The 23288-nt window shown below is 21.8% G+C and overlaps 1 protein-coding gene across 4 annotated transcripts; it reads right to left on the reverse strand.

The window, feature by feature from the left end:
- Positions 1 to 10133: 10133 nt before the first annotated feature.
- Positions 10134 to 20689, reverse strand: LOC129605386 (brain tumor protein). 4 transcript variants are annotated; one of them, XM_055515116.1, is made up of 10 exons: positions 20551 to 20689; positions 15571 to 15968; positions 14282 to 15450; positions 14068 to 14212; positions 12754 to 14001; positions 12230 to 12689; positions 11566 to 12097; positions 11344 to 11507; positions 11056 to 11288; positions 10134 to 10564 (listed from the first exon to the last, which is right to left on the reverse strand). In XM_055515116.1, exons 3-10 carry the CDS (start codon positions 15184 to 15186, stop codon positions 10460 to 10462), a joined length of 3792 nt encoding a protein of 1263 aa, XP_055371091.1. In that variant the 5' UTR covers positions 15187 to 15450; positions 15571 to 15968; positions 20551 to 20689; the 3' UTR covers positions 10134 to 10459. The 4 variants fall into 4 exon arrangements, with proteins under 4 accessions (XP_055371091.1, XP_055371090.1, XP_055371093.1 ...); XM_055515115.1 differs by having other exon boundaries at positions 14282 to 15968; XM_055515118.1 differs by lacking the exon at positions 20551 to 20689 and adding an exon at positions 19491 to 19510 and having other exon boundaries at positions 14282 to 15968.
- Between the last annotated feature and the right edge of the window lie 2599 nt (positions 20690 to 23288).

A 23288-nucleotide genomic window follows, 5' to 3' on the forward strand; every position in this document is an offset into this window, starting at 1 on the left:
AATTATTAAAAAAAAAAATAATTGTTTTTGAAAATGTTAGTAAAAAAGAGAATAAGACGAAAATATAAAGGTAAACCACTGAAAACTTAATTTATTATGGTTAACGTATGATTATCGATTGAAAGAAGCTCAAACTCAACACAACTTGTATGAATAAATTCACAAAACGGAGCTTGAAAAAAAAATCTTTAAATTATAAAATTCATTTTGCAATCAAAAATTAGTAAATGCCAAAATATTTTCAAATTATTTCGGCTATAAATCAATATTACATTTAATGGTTAATTTAAAAGTCCCCCTTCTTTATATATTTTGCCGCAATTTTCTTTTACAAGGTCTTTCCTTAGATTTTCAAAAAAAAATTGAAATAAACAATAAATAAAAAAAAGACAAAAAATATTTCATATTTGTTTTTTTACTATATTTAAAAAAAAAATAAAATTTTTATAAAATAATAAACAAAAAAATACAAAAAAATTAAAAAAAAAAAAACAACTGAAAATTTTTTAACTATTTATCATCCTCTCTCTCTCTCTCTCTCAAAATTAAAATTTATTTCTAATTTTTTACTTTTGTTTTTTTTCTCTTTTATATTATAAAATAAATGACTTTTTTTTTAATAAATTCAATATTTCGAACACAAAATTGTTAAATAATGTTATTTATATTTAATTATTATTTATTTATCTTTTATCATAAGATATTCTCTTGTAGTGAATGAATACATAATGATTTTTTTTATAAAATTTAAATTAAATTTAGTGTAAATCGTTTTGAAATTTTTATTGATACTTTAAAAAAATTATTTTTACAATCGGCATTGTTAAATTTTCTAATATTCGATTCTAAATGTTAATTATTTTATTGTGATGCAAATAGTTGGTGAAAACATTGTAAAAAGTCTTCAATAGGCAATAAAAAATTTTCAAAGACTTCAAGTAGTTTTAGTTAACGAAGTTTAGTTCTAGAAATATTGAATTGATAATCTGAATTATTCAATTGTTTCGATACTAATTTAAATTTGTGACATATAATTAATCACAGAAATTATATAGTAAAAGAAATCTTCTACGAGTAGCATTAAATTTAAAAATTTATAATTTTTGCTTTAAATTTTAAAATTTGCATCACAACATCAGTCAAATCAAAAAAAAGCATAAAAATGCCACCTGATTCACTACAATTTAAATACTCTGATAATTTAGTAATAATTTCATTGTATGCATAACGAATATATTAAAAATAAAAATATATATGTATATTGAATTTAAAAAAATATATTACATAACATTCTGTTTTGACAATTTTTTGTATAAATTATAAAATCAAAATTATAAACATAAATTATTAAAAAATACATATTTCAATATAATTATGTATGTAAATGATTTTTTACCAAGAAAAAAAAAATGTTGAGAGAACAATATAAGAGCACACTAGAATAATAATTGTTATAAATGTTTTTGTTACTTTTTTTTTTATAAAAATTTCTTTTTTTTTTTTTGTTTTTGTTTTCAAGGAACTTATACACCACAGGTAAAGCAACTATGTATTTAATTTAAATTGTATAAATTTAATTCGTTACAAGTACTTAAACATTGTAATTGATTAGTTTATTTTTATTACATTAAAGATTGTAAAAGTTTGTAGTTTTTCTCTCTGTTTTTTTTCTTACAAATACATATTGGGTGACTACCAAAATGCAGATCTAACGTCAATTTGACTTATTCAGCAATTGAAATTGTATTGCTAAATAAAAATCAATTTTGGCAGATGCCCATTGTGTTTACAAAATAAAATGTATTTGACAAAAGAAAATCTATACAGTTTTTTTTTTTTCTTAATTTATTTAATAATCAAAATAATCAACGAGATGTAATGTTCGTGTAGTTATTCTTGATTTCAAAATTGCAGTAATGTTATACATGTATTGCCTGACTACATAATTCAGTAATTACAAATTATAAGCTGAATTTTATTTAAATGTAATATTATTAAATATTTTGAAATCAGGGTATGTATCAATAAATACATAAAAAAATATTGTAGTAATTAAGTAATAATAAATTTATACATCATATTAAAGTTTTTAAATTCAGTAAAATTTATTTGGGTTAAAATATTTTTATTGTTAAAATAATTGTTTACATTAATTTTGGGGTTTATTTTTTGCTTTTCTTTTCAATAAATTTCAAATGCATTACAAAATAATGAAATAATATGGAAAAATTTTTTATAAAATATTATTTTAAGTATATGTATAATATTTAATTATTAGGATTTATTGCTGGATCATTGCTCAATTTTTCATTCAATATAATACACTATTATATAGTATAATTTTTAATTCTTTGTTAAAATAAAGAATAATCAAAAAATTAAAATTAGACATTAAATATATGTACACAAAATTATATATTTTGTACATTGTTAATATCTTTAAATTTAATATAGTGATAAATTTCTTTTTTTGTTTAAGTATGAATAAAAATAATTCAGTTATGGAGACATTAAGAAAAAATTTAACCGAGGATTCTTAATATTTTTTTTCAGTCAATCTAAATTAGAAATGTTTTATTTTTTTTTGTCGAAATCGTAAAAAGCAGAAGCAAAAAAAAACTGATATTAAGTTGGAAGTTGGAAAAAAAAAGAATATTTTATCTTATGCATAACAATATTTTGTCTAATACTTGAAAAATTCATTTTGTGAATTGATAAAAATAATTCAATCAATGTAATTTTATATTTAGAAAAGATTAATGAAAAGATCTTATGAATATTCAATTTATTCAAAATTGTTTGATGAAATTTTATTCTAAAATTAAACACATTTTGGCTCAAAAATTCCATTGAAAACAAAAAAAATGTATTTATGTTTGTAAAATAATTTCACTAACATACTCATTTATTTTTACAAAAAAAAAAAAAAAGAATTATTATTAAAAAATAAAAATTTTATTGTGAAAACTGATGCTTTGTTGACTGAAAAATTAAAAAAATTCAAAAATCTATGTAAATATATCTATGTATCTATGTATTTACTTAAATTTCAAAATTTAAAAAACAATAAAAGAATTTCATTATTAAAATATGTAAAAGAAAAAATATGTTTCATTTGTTTTTTTTGTACAAAAATTCATTGAAAAGAAAATTTTACAAATATTTATCATAATTATATTATGTAAAGAATAAGTATATTACATGTATATATATTTGATTATGTATATTTCAATAACAAATAATGTTTAAATAGTTTTTTACAAAAAAAAAAATATATATATGTATATTTGATTGCGAAAATACGATATATTATAATTTTAAAGTTTGTATTAATCTTATATTGAAAATGTAATATAAGTCATATCATATGTGTTTCATATTAAAATAACACAAATATCTCATAGCTTCATTAAGTATATAATACTATATTCCAATAAAAAAAAAATGAAATAACAAAAAAAAAAAAAATAAAAATAATTCAAATATTTTATAAAATAAAATTTCTCTCATTATTTTTTTTTTTTATTTATTTTCACCTAGTGAAATCAAAATAATAAGAACGTCTATCAATAACGAGAATCTTAATGTCAACTTGACTTATTCAATGATACAGTGTTTTAATTACTAATAAAGTCAATTTGATATTAGATCTACATTTTGGTAGACGCCCCCCTATTTTTCATTAATTTTTGATTTAACTGATTGTATTTGTATGCAATATTCTTTTAACATTGATTTTATATAAAATTATTAAAAAGATAAAAACTTCATGAAAAAAAAAATACATTATTGAAAATAAATCTTTTTTTAATTCTATTATAATTTGTTTTTTTTTTTTTTATATATCTTTGACATTCTTATCCTTCCTACGTATATTATGTATAGTAATATTTAACTAATTTTAATGAAAAAATTCATGTAATTTATATAACATTAAATGCAATTTTAATTTACCAAAATAAAAAAAAAATAAAAAGACAACAATATAATAAAACAAAGTATGTGTATAAAGAATATAATAATGTTTTTTTTTTGTATAATTTTCTTTTTATATAAGTATTTTTTATTCTGGAAACATGATTTTGTTTTTGTTATATTTATGCATTTTTAATAAGAGAATTGATTTTTTGTTTAATTTCTTTTTGTTTTTAATTTTTAAATAAATTGAAATATTTTAGTTCACCTCCTTTTAAAGGTTTATGAATTTTAAAATCAAATGTTTTAAAAAAAATTGCTCTTATATTAGAAAATTTTTACATAATTAAAAATTTCATTTTCATTTTTTTTTTCTAAATAATTTTCCATTATTAAAATTTAAATATAAAATTTTTGTTAATTAAATATAAAATATATAATAATTAAAAAAGAAATAAACTAGATACAATTGCAGATCACTTTGTTTATTAATTTTGTTTTTTATATTTTTTGACAAAAAAAAAAAAATAAATTATTGTAATGAAAAATACAAAAAAAATAATTTAAATTACAATTAACAATATAAGTATAGGATTTTAGTACAGTCATACTTAAAGAAATTTTTTATTTTAAAACTTGTTTATTTGTAAAATTGTAGCTTTACTGTTCTCAAATTAATAATGTTTGTTCAATTTCTATTTTTTTTTTTACTTTTTTAATTAAATTTTTAGCATTTTTATTTTCATTTTTCATCAAAAACTTTAATTTATTTTTATTTATTTTTTTTTGTTTTATAAATTTTTTGTTATATTTTTTTTTATTTTTTGGTTTTTTATATTATGTTTTGTATAAATAAAACTTTAAAAATTGGCTTTATATTTTATTTATTCAAAATAATAATGGAAACAAAATAAAAAAAATACAGATACTTTTTAATTTGTATATTCAAAAAAATATTAATTATATTTTATTATTTTTAAATTACATCACACAGCAAAAAAATTACATGAAAAAAATGATGTAAAAATAATAATGCAATTTCCAAAAAAAAAAAAATACGAATAAAAACTTAACTAAAATAATTATCTTAAAATACGTTTTATTAAAAAAAAAAAATTTAATTCAAACAAAAAAAAAAATTCATATTTTTTTTTTTTGTTTTAAAATAACAAAAGTTTTTTTTAATGGTTTTTTTTAATGTTACCAATTAAAGTGTATAAAGAAGTAACAGCGGCTACCGACTACAGTAAAGTAAATACTTATTTTTTTTTCGGGGAAAAAATATAAATAGAATTAAATCATATTACACATTCTCCTAAAATTAAAAAAAATAAAAAATTAAGGACGAAACAAATTTTTAATAAAATAATTTTACATTTAAAAACAAATTTGAATTCGAATGATATGCGATATTTATTTTATGAGTGTTGCAATTGCAGTAACAAAAAATACTTAGAAACAAAAACAAAAAGTAGAAATCTCTATTTTTCAAGAGATGGATTAATTTTTTTTTTTAATTTTTTATGTAAATTAACTTAGAAATAAATCAAATTTCTATCAAATATTTGATATATGCGTATAAAATAATTATTTTTCATAATGATGTCTACTTTATTATTTACTTTAATTGTTGTAACATTTCACAAATTTTATAAAATTAAAAAAAGAACAAATTTAGGATCTAATTGTATACGTATATAATTATAAAATTTTTTTTTTTGCCTTTTTAATATTTTTATACATTTTTTTTTTTTTAAATAGTAAACCAATTTTCTATTCAAAATTATTTCGTTTTTTAGTACATACTTTTTTTTTCATTGTTTTAAAATTAAAATTTTTATGTTTTTTTTTTTTTTTACATTTTTTTAATTTTTGAAAAGTTTAAAAACAAGAATATAAAAAAAGAAAATAAATCATATAATAATACAATTTGATATATGTATATGTGTATATGGTATTATATAAATTTGAAAGTTTTGTTTTAATTGATATTTGTAAATATTATCGGCATATTCATATATATATATTGCAATATATATTATAATTATATAATTAGTAATTAACATAATTATTGTATTTTTTTAAGGGAAAAAATTATGATTATTATAATATTATAAATGTTCTAATTAAAACTGGTTTTGTTTAACAAAACTAGAGTTAATAAAAGCGTACGGAATTTTCAATTTAATAATTATAGTTTTATTTGTATATTATATATATATTGATTATATATATAATATATATATATATATAATATATATATTTATATATAATATATTAATATATAATATAATAAATTCTTTTAAAGTTAACAAAAAAAAATATCATTTAAAATATTTCATTTAAAATAATTAGGTATGTATATCAAAAAAACTTATATATTAAGAAAAAATGACTATTTGTTTTAATTTATATTTATATAATATATGTCCAGTATGTATTTATATATATATATATATATATATATATATATATATATATATATATATATATATATATGCTTATTTCACATGTATTATTTTTAATTCGCGCAAGTGTTCGTTTTCTTTCTTATTTGATTTTTTTTTATATTATTTTTAGCAACTAAGTCGTTTTAAATTGTAATTTTTTTTTATATAATTTATTATTATAATGTTTATTACTATTTATATTGTGATAATTAAAGTTTTATTTTTAACTAATTAAAAAATTAATTATCGAACAAATTTTTGTTTCTTTGCTTTTTTCCTTTCTCTTTTTATAATTTGTTGTCTTTGATTTATGGCGTTAAAATGATATTATTTTATAAATATAAAAATCTTATAAACTAATTTTAAATAAAAAAAAATTATGAAAAAATTAATTTTTTTTTCGAGTTACAATAAAAAAAAAATAGGCAATTTTTACTACTAAAAAGAAAAAATATTATAGACAAAATAATATAAGGAATATTTTTAATTTAATTATTATTATAATTATATTAAAAACTTTTATATAAGGAAACAATTTTTATACTAACTCACTGGTAAAATAACCTTTTTTTTTTGGTTTTTTTTCTTTTTTTGTTTTTGTAAATACATTGATTATAATAGTTGAGGAATATGATTTTCCAGAAAGAAAAGAATTATGTATATAGATATATATATATTTGCATGTATCAAAGAATAAAAATGACAATACGTATATATATGTATATTGATATACGTATGTATAAATTATTTTGTATATTACTTATAGAAAGAAAATCAAAACCTTTTTTTTTGTACTTTTTTTTTTTTTACTTTTAAAATTTCCTTTTTTAATTTGTTTTACGTTTTTAATTTTTTGTGTAGTTTAAATATATAAAAAGTATATAATATTTTGATATTGAGCAACATTCATATAAAAAAATTATAAATACATTTTTTTTACATATATATTATAACGATGTTTTATTTTTCCTTTTAAATGAAAATAAATAATTTAGTAGCTTTTAAATACATTTTAAAAGAGAAAAAGTAAGGCGTATGGAAACGAAAATTTGTTCAATCATTAGGTGTACCTATACTTAAAGGTATTTATATATAACATATATATATGTACATGTATATATGTATATATCCAATTGTTGACTTATAAGATTTTTTATTAAAGGAAAAAAAATAAAATAAAAAATTCCATCAGAATTTAAAATAAAAAAAAATTGAAAAAATTTAACAAAGTATACATTTTTGATTATGAATTAATATAAAAGCATTTGTTTTATTGCATTCAATGAGTTATTTAAAAAGTGAAAACAAGACAAAAACAAAAAAAACTAACGGATATGGATATGCATTAAAAATATTTTTTTTAATAACATAAAAAAGATTTAAATTTATTATCAATAATTTTCAAAAATGCTAATTTGTAAATATTTTCTGACACACAAAATGTCAAAATAAAATTGGTAAAGTAAATATATTTCGTCGTATTATAAATAGTTAAGTATGTATATAATAATGAAAAACCTTAAAAAATTTTGAAAAGTTAAAAAATTTTAGTATCAATTTTTGGATAAATTTAAAAATTTTAATAGTACCAGAAAAATTATTTATTTACTAGTACCTGAAAAATTCACTTACATTCTGTTAGTCGCGCATCACTTGACGTGAAGGGTTGTTTTTTAAAAATTTTGTAATTTTTTTAATAAAATTATTTTAAAAATTTGAAATTCCTAAACGAAAATCAAAATATTTTTCAATCACTTCAAGGAGGCGTCTAACAGAATAAGAGTTGTGCTATTTTGTAAACATAATTTTTATTTTGTTTTGTTATCATTATATTTTTAAAAAAAAAATTTAACTGTTGAAATATTATTAACAATTGTTTACAAATAAAAAAAAATTAATGTATACTTTGCTATTTTCAATTTTGTTTCCCAAATTTTATAGTAATATATATACATATGCATATATATATACATATATTATATAAACTCCCTTATTGGATTTATACATACAAATTTATATATTTATATGTTTTAATATTTTTTCTTTGTGTTTTGTTTTTAATTAATAATACAAGGAAAAATTATATTAAATCAAGTAAAAATGTTGTACATTTACATTAAATATTATGTATTTAAAAAAAAACAGACTAAATATTAATAAAAAATAAACTTAATAAAAAAAAAACAATAAGATTAATTAAAAAAAAAATACATTTTTCTATAAATTTAATTTTTATTATTTTTTATTAAAAAAAAAAAGAAATTCTTTACTTTTTTTTTTTAATATAAACGTAAAACGTAAATAATGTCTTGGATATCCAGCCTTATTAAAACGGAAAGAGGAATATTTTTTTTGTTTTTTTTTTTTTTATATGTATATAATTTTTTTTTTTTAATTTTGTTTCTCTTAAAGGTCGTAACTATCAAAATTTATTTCATATATTTTAATAACATAAAATATATACTATATTTATGTATATATAAATTCATATATATATATATATATATATACATATATATGTATACATTAAACTTGAAAAAGAAACACATTAAAAAACACATAAAGTAAATAAAAAAAAAAGCTATAATAAATTTTAATATTAAAAAATTAATCACGAAACTCTTTTTATTATTTTTTTTTCTTTTCTTTAACGGTTTTGACTGAATTAAAATAAAATTCAGAAAATAAGGTTTGAAAAAAATTAATAATTTTAATATAATAAAAACAAAAATATTTGTATATATGTAGTTCATAAATGTAAAGCTCAAAATTATAAAAAAATGTATATATATTTTTTTTATATATATATTTTTTTATAGTTAATATTTTTGTAAAAATTCTAAATAGTAAATCTAATAATAATTATAATAAAAAGAAGTTAAGAAAAAAATTCATTTGGAAAAAAAAGAAATACAATAAAATAAGCCTCTATATATGGCCCAGAAATAATTGAATGAATTTTTTTTATATATTCCTTTCTTTTTTTTTACTATAAAATTATAAATAAGAAATTATTCCACATATTCCAAAAAAAAAAATATTCTTTTTTTCAATAACAATTCGAAAAAAAAAATTAACTGAGCATAAATTTAATCGAAAATAATCAATATTTTTATTTATTTTTCATATTTTTGAGGACGAACAAAACATTCATATATTATAACTTCATTTTTTTCGAATAACAAACAATATTAGTTTCAGTTAGAGGAGCCGAATAAATTTTTCAACATATTATTAAGTATATATAACAGGATTTCTGTTGATCTTCGGTAAGTTTGTCCTCCTGCTATTTGTTACATTTTTTATTTTTTTTTTTGTTCAAAATATGAAGGTATACATATGAATGTTTAATATATGCGTTTTCAATATGCTGTTTTCCTTTTTTTTTCTTATCATAATTATTTATTTCTTTTATATAAATTTTTAGTTTTTTTTCTTTTTGTAAAAATATTTAAATAAAAAGTTTTCTAAGAGATCAAAAAATAAAAATGTTTTTGATTTTTTTTTTTATAATTAATAATTAAATTTAATTTTTAATAATAGTTTAATTTGTAATGTAAATTTAAAAAAAAAATATATGTATATGTTTTTATATATATATGTATATATACACATATTTCATATATGATCATATATACATATATATAATATGTGTGAGGAAATGATTTTTGTTTTTTTTTTTGTTTTCTGTTATTTGAATTTTTTAGTTATTATTTTGTAACTTTTTTATCAATAAAGTTTCTCAAACTATTTTTATATATGATTTTATTATGTATTTTATAGTTTATTTGTATATAACTTGAATTTTTTTTGTATGTAAGCATAGATTCGACGAGATTTTTTTAATCACAAATAAATTAGTATTTTTTTTCATATCTATATTATGTGACTGTTTTTTTTAATATTTTTGATAATCTTTTCATACTCTTAGAAACGTGTATGATTTTTTTCTTTCTGTTTTGTTATTAAAAAATAATAATAATATTAACTTAATATATATATAAACAAAAAAAAATAATTTTTGAATTTTGTTCAATAATTTTGGTCTCAACAATACAAAATTAAAGTTTTTTTCATGAGGATTTTTTCAGTGATCAGTGAACATAAAGAGTATTGAGCACTAAGACATGATGATTATTTTTGGCTAATGTTACAACATATCCTTCTGATGTTATTTTCAAACCGCAACAACGAGAAACCTAAAAAGAAAAAGAAATATAAATTTTTGCTTTTGATATCAATTTATTTTTTATTTTAAAAAAAAGATTACACTAAATTTATTGTTAAGCAGTACCCCCACAGGTATGTAAAAGAAAATATTGCCCGTTCAAAAATTAATTACAAAAATCAAAAATCGCTTTTAGTTTGAACAATGCTCGCACTGAATCAGTTACACTGCTCTTATGAGACTTTTTTACTATATGTGCATACATAAAATCTGCACTAATAACATTAAGATACATGAGCTTTTTCCTTTTTCTAGTTTATAGTTTTCTAGTTTCTAGTTTTTTTTTTTGCGCCTTTTTGCGATATACTCAATTCTTAATCTAAGCGATAGTAGTCTGGCATAAAAAGTAGATTAATTTTGACAATCAATATAATGACAGTAGATCAATATAATGACAGAGCATTTTCATCTTTTAACCAAATACACATATGTATTTTCCTTATAGCAAATTATTTGACTTACTTTAACGTGGGGGCATTCGAACTCTGATTGCAAAATTCCATCACGGGAATAACAGGCAACGTGAAACCGATTACCATGTGAGTCGCCAATTAAAATATCACCAGCATTTGATATATCAATTCCGTTTGGAAAACAAGTGACCTTTTCATTACCAATTCGATATTGGAAAGCTCCATCATCTTTAAAAACAGCCACGCAATGTCCTTTAAAGTCGCAAACGTAGAAATCATTATCTGTAAAAATAAAATTTTGCTTTTCAAAGTTTTTCAGTGAAAATAATTTTTTTACCTCGGATTGCGATATCAGATGGTTCACGCATGTAATCACTACAATCGAACCAATGAACTAGGTCACCATCTTCCGATATTATAAAAACTGTTGGCGAAACGCTATCTACGGCAACGATTTGACCTTTTGATGTTACTGCAAGTCCAGCAACAATGTCTATATACCTAAATTATTTAAAATGTGTTCGTCTTTAAATGCTAATAAAAAAATCAAATTGGTTACCTTATAGCGATTTTCTTCATAAAATGACCATTTTTAGAAAATATTTGCATTCGTGAACGTTCGTTTCCCCTATCGCATACCACAAATTTTCCATTCGTTAACATAACAGCAACCTTCCGCGGATACCATAGTTGACCTTCTTCTTTTCCTGGCACACCAAATTGAAATTTGAATGTTCCATTCTTTTCAAAAACTTCTATGCGATGATTATTTGTATCAGCAACAATTATTTCCTCATCGACACCCAAACAAAAGCCGTGTGGTGAATTAAATTGACCTTTAGAGGTTCCTAGAGAACCAAATTTGCAACGAATTTGCATTGGTGTCGCTTTAGTTCGTCCAGGAACAATATTTTGGAAATTAGGCATCGACAGATCTTCACCTCCAACTCCAAGTGAACTTAATTGTGGCATTGGTGATGTTGAAGACCCTAACCCAAAATCATTCAACAAATCCATTCCTGGAGACGAACCACGGGCACCAGCTAACAAATTATGATGATTAGCTGTTAAATCTGCAGTAAAATCGTCAACTTTTTATTACATAACAAAAATTGAAGTAATAAAAGAGTTAAACGAAAAAATTAAATAAAAAGCAAAGAATAAAAATGTAAAATCATAAAAAAAAACATAAAAAAAACAAGTAAAAATAATATAGTACTTACCAGTGCTGTTTAGTCCTAGTTTAGCCAGAGCTTGGAAATTATTTAAAGCTCTTTGGTCACCAGCAATAATTTCAGCTAAAGTAACGTGAGGATTAGGCGGTGGAACTGCGGTATTTGCAGGACAATTTGGCACAATTGAATCTTGAAGCAAATTATCTGGAGTATTTTCGGTTAAACTAGCCAATCTTTGCAAATTATATTCCGCAATACTATTGAAACCACCCATTCCATTAATAGTTGATGTCGAAGTTGCTCCACTGTTGCCAACCATTGAAGGAACAAGAGAGTTGACGGCATTGTTCAATGATGAATTCGATCCTATTGAAGATGGGCCGCCAACCAAGCTGTTATTTCCAAGTCCACTAATCCCAGATCCTGGACCATTTGTAAGACCAGCGCCGCTTCCCAATAGTGGATGTTGATGATGATGCACATTATGATGATGATTATTATTGTTATGCTGCAAGAAAAAAGCAATCATACTTTGTTCAGATATTTTCCTTGAAAAAAATTTTAAATCTTACTTGTTGTAAATGATGCGAGTTATGTTGCGGTGGTGGTTGATTCTGCATAGATTGATGGTGGATAGGATGCTGAGGATTATGATGATGCATATGTGACTGAGGTGGCGAATCTGGTGTAGCTAAAACATTAGGCAACATGTAATTATTACCCAAGGCCGAAATATCACCATCAAAAGAAGATTGCATCGAAGTTGGCAAAGAAATAGGACTACTAGCTGTCACAGAGGAACCATTATTTAATATATTTGGAGAATTATTCGGTACCATATTTGCGGCGCCATTATTACGATGATTTATCATCATTGGAGGCATTCCAGGTAAAGTTGGCGGTGGTGTACTTTCTTTCGGGCTAGGTGGCGTAGATTCTGTTCTAAATTTACCAAATGTCTCCTGCGCCAGTTGTTCAAATTTTTCAAATTTGGAATCAAATTCCAAAGAGTAGTTAACGTCACATTTTGGTGTGTTACTGATCAAATTGATGAATTGAGAATGTATCAGTTTTTTCATGCTTAAAAATTCTGCTGCATTTGCTTGATCTAGAACACGATTTGTAAATTTGCACACGCCTTCAATTTTTTCAATTTGTTTTTCGACGATATGTAACAAGTCCATGATTTTTAATTCTCTTTCGGAATGTAGTTTTTCCAAATCTGTTAACGAATTTTCACGACATCGCTCAACAACAATTTTAAAATTCCTATAAACTTCCTCAATAAGTTCACGAGCCGTATCGTGCTGAGTTTGCAATTCGTTTAAAGCACTTGTCAACTCAGATGCTGCTGAGTCGCAATATTTAACTTTGGCCCGTGCTTCTTTAAGCAAATTTTCAACATCATTACGAACATTTTTCTCTGCGTTGGTAATAATATCATAGTGATGCTCCGAGCCCTTATGATCAGCAATCAGGCAATCATTACAAACTGGTATTTGGCAGTTGAAACAATAATATTTGAGATTCTCGCTAGTGTGAACGTTACAGAAGAGCGGTTTATGAATGGTGACTTTCTCAGCTGATTTTTGTAAATCTTCTAATATTACAACTTCATGGTTTTCAAAACAACGCATGTACTTATGAGCTTTATCACAACCAGCACATAGGAAATTAGCGCAATCATTGCAACGTGATATGGCATTTTCTTTACTTTTACATGATGTACATGCCAGCATTTTTGGCTCAATTGTTGACAAATCCAAAATGTTTGTGAATATGTAATCACATGTCAAAGACACTGCTCCCTTTTGCCCAACCTTTAGAATAAATTTTAAAAAAATGTCAACGGGTTCAATACAAGTTTACAAAAAAATAGCTCTCACCTTAGTTATTTGACCACATGTTGGACATGGGAAATTACAATCTTTTTTCAAAGAGTCGCCAGTACCATCAATTAAGAGTTTGTCGATGCACATTTCACAAAATACATGAAGACATGATAAAATCCTTGGAGAATTCAGCATCCCTCTTAAATTAGTTAGAAAAATTAGTTATACAAGTTCACTTAGTTTAGAAATTTATATTATTAGCTCTTACTTGCAAATTTTGCAATTCTTATCAGCTCTGTCTGAATATGGATTTGAATCCTCCAATGTTTCTTCCTTCATTGTCTCACCATTTTTATTCTCAAATACTTCACTAAACATACTGTCGTGAGAACTGAATGTGTTTTCAATTGCCGATAATACTTCTGATGCACGGGGATCGCTGTTTTTACGACTGTTATTAGCGCTACTGCTGCTGCTGTTGCTAGTCTTAATAATGTTGTTATCAGTATTGCCGTTGCTGTTGAAACTATCAACGCAATCAATGTTATTAATTCCTGATCGAGTAATCGATATAGTTTGTGAATTAAAGAGATCTAGATTGTCTGATATATTTTTTGTATCAGAAAGACTCAAATTATTTATATCGGTTTCAACAATTTCAATTATATTAGATGTTTCTGTGTTGATATTATTGCTATTGCTATTAGAAGTGCTATTAATATTGTTTTTATCAAAGGAATTTAAATTATTGGTGACAGCAATAGTTGAAGAAACAACAGCAGCAGTAGCAGTAGAAATGTTAATAGAATTTGCAACAGGTATAATCGAAGTAGTTGTTATAGTAGTATTATTTGTATCAGGAACAGTTAAGGAATTAATCGATGATTCTTCTTGTTGTTCTTCTTTTTTATTTGAATTAAAACTGGATTCAGCCGACAATATAGGAATACTGGTATTATTTAAGGGTGTATTATTAGTTGAAGTATTTATAGTTGTAGTAATAGCAATTGTAGGAGTAATCGTCGATGACGTGGCTATCGGCGTTATTATATTATTATCAGCAGTAATAGTAGCTTTATTATTGTCAGTTTTATTTAAATTATTCAAAGAGTTTAAATCCTCTTCAATATTAATTTGTAAATTATTCGATATTTCTTCAGTTAATGATGCCATAAGTTGAATACAACTTTTTGTTTATTTAATAATTTATTGGAATATAAAACAAAAAAAAATAAAATAAAACAAATAAACGGAAAATTCTTTGAACAAACAGGAAAAATAGCAATTTTTTATGTTTTTTATATTTTCGAAATCAAATTGTAATTAAGTTGATGCGTTTTTATTTCTTTTTCTTAGAGTTCAATAAAGCGGCGTGTTGATTATTAGATTTGATTAGCGAAGACACTTTGAATACAGATCTTTCGAAATTTGAAATTACTTTAAAAATTAAATTCACATGAAAAAAATAAAATATGAAAATTAACAATAAAATTTGCACTCAAATAAATTTTTTAATTTTTTTATATTTAAAAAAATTTATTCTTAAAACACACTCACTGTTTCTTTTATGGTATTTGCAAATTTAAAAACTTTTGGAAAATATACATAAATATATATATATATTTATTTTTTAAATATTTTTAAAAAAAATTTTTGTTTTTTTTTTTTTTTTTGTAAATATTAAATTTTTGTGTAAATTATATTTTTATTAAAAAAATATTTGATTACAAGTATTTTGTTATTTTTATAAATAATTTCTTAATAAAAATCACGATTTCCCTTAAAAAATTTTTAAAATTTAAAATTTTTTTCTTTAAATTTTTGGTTTAATTTTAATTTCTTTTATATTTCCTGAGATTTTCTTTTATAACAGTAGTGTCAACTATATATTTATATCTTATTTTTGAATTTATTTAAATTTCTTCTAGGCCCTAGTGAACAGTCTCACCCAAAGTCTGGAATTTGAAAAAAAGAATTAAAATTATTCAATATTAAATTTAAAATTGTTATTTAGAGAATTATTGTAGTCATGGTAATAATAACTATACAAACTGAGTTTTTTTCTCAAATGCAAATAACTTGAAATTATTAAAATACAATACAAAAATTTTAAATTTCAAATAGCCAACACATGCAAATGTGCTCTAAGATCGGAATTGCAACAACACCGTTTATAATCAACTTATAAATGCCTATCGTGTATCGATACGGTATTATTACTTGCGATGCCAGAGGTACATAAGCCATGAACTTTAAAAATAACTGTATAATTTGGATCACAGATACAAAATATAGTACTACATAGTGCATTTTGGATGTCAGGGAATGTTATAAATGATTTGAAATCTTAAGTAAGTAGGTATGTATATACATACAGAAAAATTAGTGTTAGAAGTTTTTGTTTAGAACAAAATTTAGTTACGTTTTAAAATTAAAATAAATTACATATGAATGTACATATTGTGTATGTGCATATATGGATAGAAAGCCAGTATTTGTTGAAGTGAGCATATCATACATAAGTATGTCGCATATGTAGCGTGTGTCGGAGATCTTACTAATAACCCATTGAACTACTCTAGTTAATAACGCGTGGATTCATCTAATGAATTCTTTTTTTTTAATTATTTTTAATGGCATTTAAAAACATCCTAAATAAAATAAGAATTCTCAAAAATTGAACAAGAATATTTCAATCGGAACATTTCCAAATACAAAACATTTTTTTGTAAACTTCGTTACTTCGAAAAATTTGGAAAAACTATTTAAGTTTGATGACTTAATAGGTATAAAATATATGGGTACTACCATGGTTAGCATAAGGCATTCGCCTACAAAATTGAGTTTCCTTTTACGATTTCTTTTTTATTTAAATCACAATTTACGAACAGTAAATGTAATTACAAAAAGATATCAAAATAATATAATAATATCAACTATATGAAGAAAATAATGGAAATTTTCAATAATTCAGTGCTAACTTAAAAACTAATATAAAACATGTTCATTAATTTTCGAAAATCGTGGCATTCTTTAAATTTTAAAAAAATTGTTAAAAAAAAATAATTATTTCAAGTTTGAAAAAAATTATAACATAGAAATAATAACTTGTTGCTATTGGTTACATTTATACCTTCAATTAACGAATATAATTCAAGCTACCTACATAACCAATAATAACAAAAAGTTGATTTTAAGACATTACAAATCTGCCAAAATTAAATTTTCAATTATTGAAGATCTATAAATACAGATCTAGGGTTAGAACTTAAAAAAAAGCAATTATGCCTTTAAATGTGCATTTCCCTAATAATATACTAAATTGAGCTGGTTTTTTCCCGTAATATATAAAAATAAGAAAAAAAAAAAAAAAACAGGAACAAAAAAGACCTGGGTAGATACTTATTGAAAAATTTTAATTTAACTAAAAAATAATTTCAATAGTCCGTAGAAAGTTATTAATGCGGTGAATTTATTCTAACCAGAGTAGTGAATCGCCATTAGATTCATGGTATAAATTCAAATAATTAGTTTCTAAATAACTATAAATTAATACTAGCATGTTGTATCTAATTTATTTAGAACACACATATTTAACATTCCAAGTTGCAATAACGTATAACAAAAGTAATCTACATCCCCTTAAATATATTTACATATATGCACATACATAATGTATCAAATGAATCAGTCAATATTTTTTAAAGCTTTTTATTTTAGATAAGAACTTCTAAACAATTTTTTCGTATTAACGAAATCTTATCTTTAATAGAATGTATTTTAACAGATAAGATTGCTAAATTTTACTCTAAAGTTTAGGCTAAACATTTATTTAACACAAAAAAAAAATACACAACTTAACTTAAAAATCTAATATTAAAAAAAAATATACACGTATTTTTTTTTATTATGAAATTCCGTAAAATATATTATTCAATTTAATTGACCATATTCCCAGATCTATTTACCTGGATAAAAAAAATACGAAGGTAAATAGACCTACCTATCTATATTATGAATTTAGCAAATTAAAATTTGTATATAAAAAATTAAATATTAAAAATTTATTTTAAAAGTATGAAAAAAGTAGAGAAAAAATATTACAATGTAAAAAACATTTTATTAAAACATCTTAAAAAAATAAATCTTTAATTGTACTTATATTATGCAGATAGAAGTTATACCTATTTAGTTATTTTATATAATGTCTCTCACTTTATAGGAATTGACAATTTAAAAAAAAACCAAAATACAAAATGTAAAAATATTAACAGTTAAAAAAACCAAGAGCATTAAAATTGCGCATATTAAAAGGATGAGCTCCTACATCATTTTGACATACTACAAATTTAGTTCGGTAGTTTTTTGTAGGTTCAATTCAATTAAGCATACATATAGGTATGTATACATATATTATTTTCGATTTACTTAAAAAAATATTAATGAAAATTTAATATTTCGCAAAGATAACATTTACATAAGTACATATATGTATATATAAAATAAAATTACAAAATACATACATAATTAGTTCATAACTTTTTGTAACAATTGGCGATTTAAATAATGTCTACCCCATTGTACTAGGTAAGTATATTATACATGGTATGCGTACATATATATTGGTTTTACATTTTAACTTAATATTTAAAATTATAAACCTTCTATGGATGTACGGACATTATTTCTAATAATTTAAAATAAAATTTATACTTTAGAATAATATTTAATATCTTGCTTATAATTCTGTGTATACCATGTGATATTATTGAAACTTCAATCTACATACATACAAATTGATTTCCCGCCTTAAAATTGACACGTTGTAACAACATACTTATATACATATTAACATTATGTGCGATATAGTCAATCAAGAAATATCAGCTAAACTATTGTTAATGTTTGTATAGTTCGATACTAATCCTATATAAAAATGTATATTATTATATATTTGTATATTATATTAAAAATATATATATATATATATATACAATGTATGGATATAAAAGAAAAATCAAAAAAAAAAGCTAAATTTTTTCACGAGATGTTTTGGTTTTTCTCCTATGCTTTTTTTATTATTTTGATATTAGTACCAACTATGTGCAGTTTTTTTTTTGTTTTTCTTTTTTCTGTTCAAAATAAAGATTTTTCTCAATAGCTGGTTCAACTATTGGAAATTTTTATTTTCGGATTTCAAGAAAATTAGATATTTGGTATGTAGTTCAATTATTTTCAAAAATTAAAGCACTTAAAATTTTTGAGAATATTTTATATAGGTACCTACCTACCCAACCTACCTACCTATAAATAAATAAAGCTAGAATATTTTCATTTTCTTCTAAACTGGATTTTTAAATAGATAGGAAGAGGTTCTGTCTAGCATGTGTTATATTTTGGATACATATATTTAAATATAAACAAAAAATTTTATATTTTTTTTAGATACAAAGGTACACATGTACCTTCATACGTACATAATTATGGAATAGAGCATTCCGATTTTTTTTAATATTTATTTTTTTTTCTTCATTTACTCCTTTAAATATATCTATTCACTTTTTATTAATTTTTTTTATTTTATTTATTGCACGTCATGGTGTCTGCCACTAAATGCGCATAAAAAAAAATAAACGCTATTTAAATTTTTGTGTAAGTGAAAAAATGTTCTACTAAATTTTCCAAATTACATAGATGAACATCAAATTTTTTTTTTATAAAAAATTTATGATGAATTAAAATAACATTTTTCAAAATAATATTAATAAAGTAAGAAAAAAAGAAATGAACGAAATTTTTTCCATTTACAATTTTTTTTTTTACACGACAAAAATGCGCAATGCAGATACCGTCTAACACAATTTATTCCTTCTTATTACACTAGTTATCTTTAATATACCCAATTTATATTTCTATATTAATATTTATAAATATGGTACCTACTTTATACATACATATTTATTCATATATAAATATAGAATGTGTAGTTATGTATTTACAAACCCACATACTATTTTAATTCTTCCCTTTGTAAATCTCGTAATAGGCTATACATATTAAAATATAGGTAGAAATATATATACATATATATATACACATTAGTTAAATACATATACTCGTGTCTGGTTCCACCTCGTGTCCTTGAAAAAAAATTTTTTAATACATATCTTCCTTTTTTTAAGCATGTAACTAAAAAAAAAAAAAACTTTGAACTTAAAATACTATTTAAATACTTAATTAAATTTCTTTATTACTGCTCGGGTATTTAAAAAAAAAAAGACGATTTTAAAAATTTTCCAATACATGAGAACTAATTAGAACCCTGCAAAATTCTACACAAAAATTTATGCGCTTCCTTGACTCTTTAGAACTTTTTTTTTTTCTTAATAGGAAAAAAAATTATTTTCATTGTAATTTAAAGTATTCTTTTGATCAACTTTAATGCACTTATACTATTGTATTATTCAATTTTTATATTTTAATGTTTTCACAAAATTTAATTTAAAATTTTATGGAAAAAATTTTAATTTTGCTCACCTTTGCCATCATAAGATACTTTTTTTTTAACAAAATATGGCGTAGACTGAAAAGTCAATCTGTGTAAATGTTTTTTTTTTCTTTCAAATTGCGTATTTTTATTTCACTCACACATTCGATTTCGATTGCTTTTGCGCCGGTAACATTAGTGTTTACATAATAACGTTCTTTTTGGAACTGTTCAGAAATTATGTATGCATTCATTATTATTTCAAACAAGAAAATAAATTATTGTCAAATTACTAAATTGTCTACATACATATATGAGAAAAACTAAGATAAAATCTATGATAAAGTATAAAAACTGAATACATTTCAAATTGAAATAATCGGATGGAATTCAGATTTTACGTCAAATTTTAACTATTTTCTATGGTAATTATAATCAAGATAAAAATCGGCCGCATATTGTTCAAAATATTTACAAAAAAACATTAATTTTATGTAAATGTTTTGAACAGTGTTCATCCTGTTTAATCTGTCAGTTACACTGCTGAAAATATATTTTAATTCATAAAAAAGAAACTATGCATATTATGTGCCATTTGACGTTTACACATTATGCACTTTTATGTGATTCTGGTTGGCCTTTAGTTGGCGTTTCATAATATTTGTTAAAGACTAGATAAATAAAGTATTATGCACGAATATACGTTATAGTACCAATTCTAGCTCCAGTGTCAGAATATAATCAATACTTCATTTTGACATTCTGCATCAAACAATAAACTGAATCTGCAAATATAAGTTCTTTTTTCCACTTTTTTTTCACTATGTTGTTAGCACTTTCATATGTATAATATTTTGAAATATTAGTGCACCACAAATATAAAAAGGAAGATTATGATGATGATATGGTGTTCACACAAAATTCTTGTTTCTTTTTAAACTTTCATTAAGAAGATTGAGTACTACATTTACGTTTTTAGTTTTTTTTCAAGAATAATATAGGCTAACTTGTAAATTTTGAGACGAAAGTTATGGTGGAACATTATTACTTGTTTCATTACTGTTGAGTTGAACTTTTGAGCAAAAATCGGGATCTCAAAATAAAGCTATTGTTTTTGCAATAGCGTTTTCTTAAGGCAAAGGAAGTTTCCAAAACGTTAGAATTAGGATTTATAGGTATTCATGTATGTCTTAATTACTATTACTGTAGCATATTTTTGTTCTATTATCTCCTCGAAGCAAAAATTAAAGAATAAGTCAATTATATTTTAATAAATGACAAACGTAGTTGGTGCTAGTTTTACTTGATTAAAAAAGTTATATTTTGACAACGTCAAAATCAATACGGCTTCTTAAAAAATTATACAATTTTCATGGGAAAAAAAAGAAAAAAAAAGTATACTGAGCTCATTTTTTGAACTATTTAGGTGTTTATATGCATTTCATACACATTGAATCTAAACACTTTAAATACTCAAATTTTATGTTATACAAAAACGCTTAATCAGACATCTTTTTCTTTAAATTAAGTGACTATCACACTTAACCGTTAAATTGAACAATATTTTGGGGTTTTGAGTTTTGGAATTTTGAAGATTTAAGTCTTTCCATGAATTCGAATTTGAATAAAATGTTTGTTGCTACACATTTCCATATTCTAATTGTATAAATACCATATCAAAGTACTGTAAGTATCAATTTTGAAGTTAAAATTTTATTTCTTTCCAAATTTTAAGAAATATCGTTTATTTATTTGAGACTATAAACCTTATCAAACTTAGGTTTATGGCCAACGAAATATTAAACTATAAATTTTAAATAACTTTTATTTCCAAATAAGCAAAAACTAGAAAAAAAATTCTTTTTTATATTTTTACTAAAAACTTATGTAAATATGTATGTATTTAGGAAAAAAAAACCAATGAAAATTTTAATTAAAACTTAAATAGTAATTATTTTATATTGCATAAATGAATACATTTACATTTTTATTATTACATTATTTTGTATGAATGTTAATAATGGTTTGAGCTCTGTGTTTTTGTAATTTTTCCCTTCATATTTCAAAAAATTTCTTTTTGAAATATTTTACATTTTATATGTAAATTTTTCATGTAGTTATTATATTTCTTACAATTTTATAATTATTCACAATATCTATTTTGAGCTCAAAAATATATTGAATTAATTTCTTTTTTTTTCAGAATATTTACCTACTTATGAGTGAATGAATTTAAGCACAAGAACTATAAAAATAATTCATGATACATAATTTTTGTTTTTTATTTTAGATTGAAAAAGAACACGGGCTTATCATCTAAGACTTACATATAATAAAATTACAATAACTAAAACAAGTAGAGAATTATCTTTTGTATTATATTCAAAAATAATATAACCTAAATAAATATAACTTTTAGTTCATAACTTATGTAATAAAAAGGAATACAAATTCGAATAGAATTATTGTAATATTAATAATTTTATGAATTTTAAAATAATGTAACAAATTAAACTTTAGGTATGTAGTTTTTGTTTTAAAATTTCGGCACACATTTTATAATTAATTATATATTTCTCATATTCTTCACGTTTTTTTTAATATTATTAACCATAAAGCTCTTTCTATTTCTTGATATAAATTAAATTATACATATCTCCTGGTACATATGCATGTGACAAATTAAATTACAAAATCTTCCCGTGTAAGTAAAAGTGTATAATATTTTTATTATACACTTTTACACATCTTAAGTAAATCATATGAATTACTTAAGATAAGTAAAAAT

This window comes from Condylostylus longicornis, unplaced genomic scaffold, assembly GCF_029603195.1.
Source record: "Condylostylus longicornis isolate FDR11 unplaced genomic scaffold, ASM2960319v2 ptg000013l, whole genome shotgun sequence".
Classification (NCBI taxonomy): domain Eukaryota; kingdom Metazoa; phylum Arthropoda; class Insecta; order Diptera; family Dolichopodidae; genus Condylostylus; species Condylostylus longicornis.

Coding starts and splice junctions, on each gene's coding strand:
- LOC129605386 (XM_055515116.1), bottom strand. CDS start 15,186: ATGGCATCATTAACTGAAGAAATATCGAATAATTTACAAATTAATATT. Junction 12,098..12,229: donor ACTAGGACTAAACAGCACTG/GTAAGTACTATA, acceptor TGTAATAAAAAG/TTGACGATTTTACTGCAGAT. Junction 10,565..11,055: donor TCGAATGCCCCCACGTTAAA/GTAAGTCAAATA, acceptor TTTTCTTTTTAG/GTTTCTCGTTGTTGCGGTTT.